Source organism: Artemia franciscana, chromosome 11 (genome assembly GCF_032884065.1).
Source record: "Artemia franciscana chromosome 11, ASM3288406v1, whole genome shotgun sequence".
NCBI classification, from domain to species: domain Eukaryota; kingdom Metazoa; phylum Arthropoda; class Branchiopoda; order Anostraca; family Artemiidae; genus Artemia; species Artemia franciscana.
In genome coordinates this window covers 23,896,584-23,906,884 of record NC_088873.1, presented here as the reverse complement: position 1 = coordinate 23,906,884, position 10,301 = coordinate 23,896,584, and the positions used below count along the sequence as shown (strand labels likewise).

Sequence of the window (10,301 nt, the reverse complement as noted above, 5' to 3'; positions counted from 1 at the left end):
CAGCAGCAAATATTGGGTGTCACAAGTAGTCGCAGTCGCAAGTATTCGAAGTCACAGTTAAAAGTGCTGACAGTTGCCAGTAGTCGTAGTCACAGCCGCAGTTGTAAGTAGTGGCAATTGCAAGTATTTGCAGTGATAATCACAAGGAGTCACAGTCACAATAAGTTGCAGTCACAAGTAGTGACAGTCGCGAATTATCACAGTCACAGGTGGCCACAGTCTCAGTCATAGGTAGTCAGAGTTGTAAGTAGTCGTGAGTACATAAAGCCTTAGGCATAGCAGACACAGTCGGAAGCAGTCAGAGTTACAAATTGTCACAGTCGCAAGTATTTACAGCTTGCAGTCACAGGTAATCGCAGTTACAAGTAATCGTGGTCGCAGCAGTTGTAGTAGTAGTAATAGCAGGAACATAGTACCTTTCAGTCTGTTCAACATCCTCCTCAAGATTCTTTGCACTATAACTTTCAATTTCCATTCGACCCTTCCGATGCTTCTACGATAACTTCTTCCATACGAAGTGGCTAGGTGGAAAAAAAAGAAGAAGTAATGCATAGATCCCACTTCGCTCTTCACTCAGGCAGCACTATTGCGCCGCTTACGATATCTGGGACTGTGCGCTGGCATAGGCTTGGAAGACAAGTGATAGAAATGCCAACCCAGTGGAGAGAATCTACGAGAGGGATAGTAAACCGATTCACTGTAGGGTAGGACTAGATATTAAATGGCACCGCAATGCAATGACAGATACAAAATATAAGAGATGGTACAAGGGGTTTTAATTGTTTATTGTTATATGAGAGGCTGCAATGATGCTCGGGTGGCTTTCATTTTCAATCCTATACCATTTTTTAGAGGCTCGAAATCACGTTTCAATTCGACCAATACAGATTATAGGTCAGTCTAATGGCAATAGAAGGCGACATTCTTGAATCAGTATTTGGTATTGTACAAATATTTTATATCTGAGCCTAATGTATTTACTTTTAAATTTATAAATGCTAATTCATCATGGAACTGTTTACTGTTTTTATAGGCTTTCAAGATTGTTGGCGTTGACAGTCCCAATTTTTAGGACTGTAAAGATAAAATGTTAAGTAAGACCGTCAGGCGCAAACTTTGTTTCTAAGATATTTGGTTCAGGCTTTCTTTCTATTATGGGAGTGCCAGTCAAAGTGGTCTTCAAAAAATCGACAGTAATTTAACCGTCCATAATCATAAGACTTTATGTACAACACTTTTATGTTTAAAGCCAAGACAACATTGCACTTCAGCTATTTACAGTATGCATTTTTGTAAGTATCAGAAAGAAAAATTGTAACCTCCTAAGTCATAAATCCAGGTTTCCCTTCGGGTGCACCTACGCGGGTGAATTTATAGGCCTAAAATCCCCAAAAGTGCATTTATAGGCTGAAATTTTCAGAAGTTCCACGAGAGGTTTTTCATATCAATATGAAGGGAGAACTTAAACTCCTGTTATAAAGAACAGGTCAAGGAGAAGGAGGGATTGGGTATAGGAAGCTTTTTAGATATAGGCAACCATTGTAAGAACAAGACTCCTCTTATAGGTTATCAACAATGAAAAGGCCATTATTAGGACTTCTGTCTCGGTTTAGGTAATATAACTACTGCAAATGAAAGGAGAGGAAAATTGGTTTATGATTAAGTACGCAGGTAAGGAATGGCACTTGTGCCCCCCTCCTTTCCCCGTCAAATTACTTATTTTTCATACTTTTAAAATAATTTACCTTTTTGCTGTTTTGACCCCTTCCACAGAATGAATTCTTCATCACGTGCCTGGTCCTCCATTGGGGCTTTTTCACGAATTATCTAATGAGTTGATATAATTATCATATACTTGTGTAATTATTATTCCGCCGACACTATGGTGGCAAATAAAATCTCGTGAAGGTGCTATAATCATATATATTGCCTATTATTGATCCCTATCAATAAGTTAAAACAACATGCTAATTGATTTGTTTTTACTCTTTAGCATTGAAATAAAAATGTAATATATGAAAAACTAACTGAGTGGATCTATATATTCTTTTCCCACTTTAAATACATCAATTTCAGGCTTCACCTTCTCGTACAAGTGTGGAAATGCACCAATAGCTTTGTACTTCTTTCGAACACGTTCATACAGTGTGAGGTCAAACATTTGTTTGAACTCTTTAAGGTCCATGAACGTGTCAGCGTATAAAAAGGCATAGCCACCAACATCCCGGGTGAATTGCTCCATTCGACGATAAGCTTCAACGGCGTCAAAACGTTCACGCCTTTTCACTGCACTTGGTACACCATATACTCCAAGATCATTAAACATCCCTGCAATATTTGAGCTTTTATTAAAAACAATCGATATATTTTTTAAATAAAATATATTCTACTCTGAGTAAGTTTTGGGAGTTTTCCAAGTTAATGCAAGAATAAGAAAGTTGGATTTTATTCTCCAAAGTTCTTGACAGTTGTGTCTGCAACACAATTGGTTGTTCAGCAGTTAAAATTCATTCAGGCTATTTTTTCCCACAGTACCATTTCAAACTTTGCAGAAGCAGCAAAAAAGTTCAAAGCTCCGAATTTCGTTTCAACATGTTTGACCCTATCTCTTTGAAACTATTAAATAAAAAAAAAATTTTTTTTAACTGAAAGTATGGAGCGATATTAAAAAACATAAAACGAACAGAAATTACACCTTATATGAAAGGGGCTGTTCCCTCGTCAACACCCCGCTGTTTACGCTAACGTTTGACTCTTTCTCTCAACTCTACTTTTTAAAACAGTAAAAACCTTTAGCGTAAAGAGCGGGGCGTTGAGGAGGAAAAGCCCCTTTCATATACGGAGTAATTTCTGTTCGTTTTAAGTTTTAACCCTATAGAGGCAACTGTTGTAGAAAAACAACACTGTATTCTTTTAGCTTAGACTGACATCTTGCCGTAAAAAAATATTGCTTTTAGCAACATCTTTCAATTTTGCTGAAAGATTGCCGTCGGTTGATGCCTTCGGGAAGCTGCTCTGTGATGCCTGGACTAAGCAGTTAGTCACTAAACCAAAGGATAAGAAAAACGAATGAAAAGGTAGGCAATTCCTAAACCAGAAACTGGAAATAAAGTGAAAAGGTGGGATATTCTTTGTATGTCATATGTGTATAAAATATTTAAAATTTAGAATTACTGTAGTTGAAATTCACAAAGTGTGCAAGAACTTGGATCAGTAGCAAGATACATTTCCTCGTGTTGTAAAAATACAACATCGGACGATCGTAGCCCAAAATTGTGAAACGAATAACGCGTACCAAAAATGCTTATGCGATAATAAACAAAAGATATTGTTTGTCTTAGGCTTGTGGTTGTTACTATTATAGACCAGCGTATCCATAGGAATAATCTATATTATATTTTAAAAGTTACATAATTTTTGTTTTCTTTCTAGATGACGGAATCTTACGACAGACTAAGAAAACGAGCTCAAAATCGCTGAATTGATCATCGCTGAATCGCTGAAGTATATTTTTGACATTCCAGAAGACATGTTGTCAGACTTGTCTGGCGATGATGATGACGATGATCCAGACTTCCTGTCTCTAGAAGATCCTATCGATGATCCTGATGAAGACCTGTTGCCTCTACTGGAAAATCCCCACTTCTTTTTGGAACAGGATGACGTGGAGGCTAACACTGAACCCAGCGACGATTACTCAGTGGAAACTCCACCCTCCAGTCAGCAACAGCAATCGGGAACAGCAAGTACTGAAAAATCAAAGAAGAAATCGAAAGTCCAAGAGAAATTCGGCTGGAGAAAAGAAGAGATAGAAAAAGTTGATCTGTCTTGGAAAGGAGAACCTCGCCATATTTCAGGCATATTGGAGAATCCACTGAAATACTTCCAAAAATTCTTTGACGATGAACTTCTTGAGCTGATAGTTGAACAAAGTAACCTCTTTGCACTTCAAACTGAGGGATGCAACCTCCGAAGAGTTAGAAGTTTTCATGAGCATCATTCTATTATTTGGGGTGATAACAGTTCCCTGGGAAGCAGCTACCAGATACCCACAAATTGACGACAAGATGGGCCGACAAAATTTGATAAAATCAAACGTTTTTTTTCACTTCAACGACAACAGCAAAGCTAAGAAACCTGGAGAACAAGGATTCGACAAGCTATAAAAGATTCGACCCGTCCTGGGTCATATCCGTTCCAAGTTTCTTGAAGTCACTCCCGAAGAACACCATTCAATTGACGAGCAAATGATTCCTTTCAAGGAGCGAAGCAACTTGAGACAATATCTGCCGAAAGAGCCGACGAAGTGGGGAATAAAACTCTTCACAAGAGCCGGTGTGTCAGGTTTTGTACATGATTTTGAAGTTTATTTGACATAGATGACATGATAGATGACGTTGAAGATGACATAGAGCCAGATCTTGGAGTCCAAGGCAACATAGTTTTACGTCTGATAAGTACCTTGCCAGAGAAAATAAACTACAAGATTTATTTTGACAGCTGGTTTTCAAGCTTGAAACTAATGAGTGCTCAAAATCAAAGGATTCCCTTGCATTGGTACATTGAACAAAGCACGACTGAAGGGCTGCCTGCTCCTCACAGATGGTGAAATGAAGAAACGAGAGAGAGAAACTTCAGATTACAAGACTGACGTTCATTCCGGCCTTATTGTAGTGAAATGGTTAGAAAACAACTCGGTTTGTTTGGCTTCAACGTATGCAGGAATAACACCACAGGATACGTGCAGACGCTGGAACATCAAGGATAAATCCAGGGTTGAAGTTTCAAGGCCAGCCATTGTTTATGAGTACAACCGTCATATGGGTGGCGTAGATTTAGTGGACATGCTGGTGGGGATGTGCCGAACTCATCTTCGGACACAAAAATGGTATATGAGAATCTTCTGGTGGTTTATTACACAGCAGTCTGTAATAGCTGGCTTCTTTTCAGGTCAGACGTCAAAGTGCTGACTTTAAGGAGAGACAAACCGAAGATCTTGAAGAACCTTCAGGTCTGAAGTTGTTGCAGGGTTGTATGCCTGGGCGCGTGTGATACCCCAACTTAAACATGGTAGACCATCCGCAGATATCGAAGCAAGTCCCAGACCCATTCGAAGTCGCAACCGAATCCGACCGGCAATATCTTTTCAAGCCGATGGACTTGATCACTGGCCAAAAAAGACTGACAAGCAGAGCCGCTGCAAAGAGTGTAAATCAGGATATACCACCTTTGAATGCGAAAAATTTAACCTTCCACTGTGCCTTACTGCCAAAAGCATTTGTTTAAAAGCTTTTCACACCAAGTGAAAGTGATCCCTTTTTTATACACTTGAAAGGCTAATGTTGTATTTTTACAACATGGTCTAAAATTGACAATTTTAAATAAATCATACAAACAAAAGTTTTTTGTCAATAGTCTGACCTAGAGATCACATGGGAAGCGTTGGAGATTTTTCCTGGTATTCGTTCTTATAGTGGCCTGTCAAGGGTTAATATCGCTCCTTACTTTCAGTTTAGAAAATTTTTTTTATTTATTTAATTTCTGAACGTTTTTGAATTAATGCATGTTTTGATTTTGGCTGTCCGCACATGAATAATTAAAAAGAAATTTGCATATTAATTTATTTTTATGGCTAAACGGCTTTCTCATAGTTTTGATCGGATGATTTCGAGAAAAAAGGAGCGGGGGAGTAGGCCTAGTTACCCTCCAATTTTTTTATTATTTAAAAAGGCAACTAGAACTTTTAATTTTTATGAACGTTTTTATTAGTAAAAATATACGTAACTTACGAATCAACTTACGTAACGAACTTCTATATTCGTATGTTTTTATTACGTATATGAGGGTTTCACCCCTTCGTCAATACCTCGCTCTTTACAGTAAAGCTTAAATTTTGTCCCAATCTCTTAAGAATGACCCCTGAATCACAAAGGCCGTAGAATAAATAATTGAAATTAATAAAATTACGCTAGTGTAAAGAGCGAGGTATTAGGAGGAGGTGAACCCCTCATATGCGTAATAATTTCTGTTCATTGTAAGTCTGAATGCTGCTCCTTAATTTCAGTTGAAAAAAATTTCCATATTTATTTTTTCATTGTTCTTTAAAAAAAATGCTAAGAAATCCTGCGCCCCCTTCATGGAAATTTTCTTCCCCTATGAAAAATTCCTCCATGGAAAGTTCCCCCGCATAGCCCCCTACCCCAACTAAAAAAATCCCCCTGAAAGTGTCTATACACTTCCCAATAACCATTACTATGTGTAAACACTGGTCAAATTTTGTAACTTGCAGCCCTTCCCATGGGGACTGTGGGGGAGTATGTCGTCCCCAAAGACATATTTGTTAGGTTTTTCGACTATGCTGAATAAAATGGCTATCTCAGAATTTTGATCCGGTGACTTTGGGAAAAACAAGAGCGTGGGAGGGGGCCTAGGTGCCCTCAAATTTTTTGGTCACTTAAAAAGGCCACTAGAACTTTTAATTTCCGATAGAATGAGTCCTCACACGACATTCTAGGATCACTGGGTCGATATGATCCCCCCTAGAGAAAAAACAAACAAAAAAAAACAAACAAACAAATAAACACGCATCCGTGATCTGTCTTGTGGCAAATTAAATAAAAAAAACAAGTTTTTTCAACTGAAAGTAAGGAGCGACATTAAAACTTAAAATGAACAGAAATTACTTCGTATATGAAAGGGGCTGCTTCCTCATCAGCGCCCCGCTCTTTACGCTAAAGTTTGACTCTTTCTCTCAACTCTTCTTTTTAAAACAGTAAAAAACTTTGGCGTAAAGAGCGCGGCGTTGATGAGGAAGCAGCCCCTTTCATATACGAAGTAATTTCTGTTCGTTTTAAGTTTTAATGTCGCTCCTTACTTTCAGTTGAAAAACTTGTTTTTTTATTTAATTTCTGAACATTTTTGAATCAATGCATGTTTTGATTTTGGCTCTCCGCAGAGAAATATTTATAACGAAATTTGCATATTATTTTTTTTTTTGGGGGGGGGGGGGGCTAAATGGCTTTCTCATAATTTTGATCGAATGATTTTGAAAAAAAAGAGCGGGGGAGGAAGCCTAGTTGCCCTCCAATTTTTTGGTTAATAAAAAAGGCAACTAGAACTTTTAATTTTTTACGAATCTTTTTATTAGTAAAAGATATACGTAACTTATAAACTAGCTTACGTAAAGAATTTTTTATTCTCATGTTTTTATTACACATATGAGAGGGTTCACCCCCTCGTCAGTACCTCTCTCTTTACACTAAATCTTAAATTTTGGCCCAATTCATTAAGAATGACCCCTGAATCACAAAAGCCGTAGAATAAATAGTTGACATTACTAAAAATACTTTAGCGTAAAGAGCGAGGTATTAGGAGGAGGTGAGCCCCTCATATGGGTAATAATTTCTGTTCGTTTTAAGTTTTAATGCTGCTCCTTACTTCCATCTGAAAAAACCTTTTTCATATTTATTTTTTCATTGTTTTTTTTTTAAATAATGCTAGTAAATCCTGCGTTCCCTTCATGGAAATTTTCTTCCCCCATGACAAATTCCTCGATGGAAAGCTCCCCCAGTATATCCCCCTCTTTTCAACCCCTCCCCCCAACCAAAAAATCCTCCTGAAAACACCTGTACACTTCCCAATAACCATTACTATATGTAAGCACTGGTCAAAGTTTGTAACTTGTAGCCCCTCCCACGGGGACTGTGGAGGAGTAAGTCGTCCCCAAAGACATAGTTATAAGGTTTTTCGACTATGCTGAATAAAATGGCTATCTCAGAATTTTGATCCGTTGACTTTGGGAAAATGATTAGCGTGGGAGAGGGCCTAGGTGCCCTCCAATTTTTTTGGTCACTTGAAAAGGGCACTAGAACTTTTCATTTCCGTTAGAATGAGCCCTCTTGCAACATTCTAGGACAACTGGGTCGATACGATCACCCCTGGAAAAAAAAAACAAAAAACAAACAAATAAACACGCATCCGTGATCTGCCTTCTGGCAAAAAATACAAAATTCCATATTTTTGTAGATAGGAGCTTGAAACTTTTACAGTAGGGTTCTCTGATACGCTGAATCTGATGGTGTAATTTTCGTTAAGATTCTATGACTTTTAGGGGGTGTTTCCCCCTATTTTCCAAAATCATACAAATTTGGTGCGTAAGACTAAACTTGATGAAACTTATATATTTAAAATCAGCATTAAAATGCGATTCTTTTGATGTAGCTATTGGTATCAAAATTCCATTTTTTAGAGTTTTGGTTTCTATTGAGCCGGGTCGCTCCTTACTACAGTTCGTTACCACGAACTGTTTGAAAATGCAAAATTCCACATTTTTGTAGATAGGAGCTTGAACTTCTACTGTGGAGCTCCTGATGCGCTGAATCTGATGGTGTGATTTTCGTCAAGATTCTATTTCTTTTAAGGCGTGTTTCCCCCTATTTTCTAAAATAAGGCAAATATTTTCAGGTAACTTTTGATGAGTAAGTCTAAACTTAATGAAACTTATATATTTAAAATAAGCATTAAAATGTAATTTTTAACTTTTTAACTCTTGTAACTTTTGATGAGTAAGTCTAAACTTAATGAAACTTATATATTTAAAATCAGCATTAAAATGCGATTCTTTTGATGTAGCTATTGGTATCAAAATTCCATTTTTTAGAGTTTTGGTTTCTATTGAGCCGGGTCGCTCCTTACTACAGTTCGTTACCACGAACTGTTTGAAAATGCAAAATTCCACATTTTTGTAGATAGGAGCTTGAACTTCTACTGTGGAGCTCCTGATGCGCTGAATCTGATGGTGTGATTTTCGTCAAGATTCTATGTCTTTTAAGGCGTGTTTCCCCCTATTTTCTAAAATAAGGCAAATATTTTCAGGTAACTTTTGATGAGTAAGTCTAAACTTAATGAAACTTATATATTTAAAATAAGCATTAAAATGTAATTTTTAACTTTTTAACTCTTGTAACTTTTGATGAGTAAGTCTAAACTTAATGAAACTTATATATTTAAAATCAGCATTAAAATGCGATTCTTTTGATGTAACCATTGTTATAATTGTCCGTTTTTTAGAGTTTTGGTTACTATTGAACCAAGTTGCTCCTTACCACGTTACCAAGTCGCTCCTTACGGTTCGTTACCACGAACTGTTTGATTACAGCTTTATCGAGCTTGATAGTTATCCTTAATACCTACTTAATTTGAAAGCCTGTTCATGATAAGTCTTTTGCTTAGTTCCAATGCGTTTTTTTCCAACCTCTGAGGAAACTAAGAAATGCTCCTCAAAGTCTTGGCAGGTAGAAACGACCCGAATATCACTAAGACTACCTCCAAAATGATACGAATACTACTATACTATGTGATAAAATGATACGAATGATATGAATACTAAGGACATCAAAATGAAAACATGTTTTGCCACATGGCTCCATCTTAGGTGTATCCGTACCTGAAAACCAGGATTTCTATGGTTTTTCTTTTGGTTATTATAAAATATTAAAGATTAGTTTTCGTGCAGAAAAAGTTTCACCAGTGTTTCCAAACCAAACCGTGAAAAACGATATACGGAAACTAATTCAGTAAGTTCAATAATTCTTTTCGCAAATTCAAAAATTAAAATTTTTCAAAAATTAAAATTTTTAATTCAAATTAAAAATTCAAAGGTGTTGCAGAAACCTGCAAATAAATTATCTAAAGCAAGAATAAATTCATTGGGTTGCAAAGAATACACAAATATTTGTTGAACTTCACCCACATAGTCACTACAGGTAGGTTAACGCAGAAGCTAATCAAATCTTATTTACCTTTTGTTAGTATTAAGTAAGAAAAAAAACAAGTTTTTTCAACTGGAAGTAAGGAGAAACATCAAAACTTGAAAAGAACAGAAAATCCGGCCGGATGGGAGTTAAGTAAGTAAGTAAATTCGACAGGAATTCTGTAAATAAACAAAACTTACTTACAATATAATCAATTAATATACCATGCAAAATTAATGAGACAGACATAGCTGAAAATATCAGGTTAGCATTAAAAGTGCTGTCGGAAGAGAGACCCTAGATTTGACCGAATAATATTGTTTGGCTTTATTTGTTTACTGACACGTTGTTGAATTATGACCTTAATATTACTTTTTTTTTCTATTTAGTACACAAAATAGAATGAAGTCAAGGACTCAGTGAATAATATTCCAAGATTTGCTTGCAAGAAATCCAAAGGTTTGAAATCAAAACAACAAGATACTAAATAATAAGAGTATAATTACATAATATGCTTTTTGATGGAAATATTTAACATATATATTTTTA

At 36.5% G+C, this 10,301-nt stretch overlaps 1 protein-coding gene across 1 annotated transcript in view; it reads right to left on the bottom strand.

Moving 5' to 3' along the window:
- Positions 1–1,965: 1,965 nt before the first annotated feature.
- LOC136032992 (delta(24)-sterol reductase-like) overlaps positions 1,966–10,301 on the bottom strand; it is an 87,697-nt gene continuing 79,361 nt past the window's right edge. Inside the window, exon 10 of the mRNA XM_065713517.1 lies at positions 1,966–2,328. Within this exon, the coding sequence (XP_065569589.1) occupies positions 2,024–2,328 (305 nt within the window). The 3' untranslated portion in view covers positions 1,966–2,023. The remainder of the gene's footprint in view (positions 2,329–10,301) is intronic.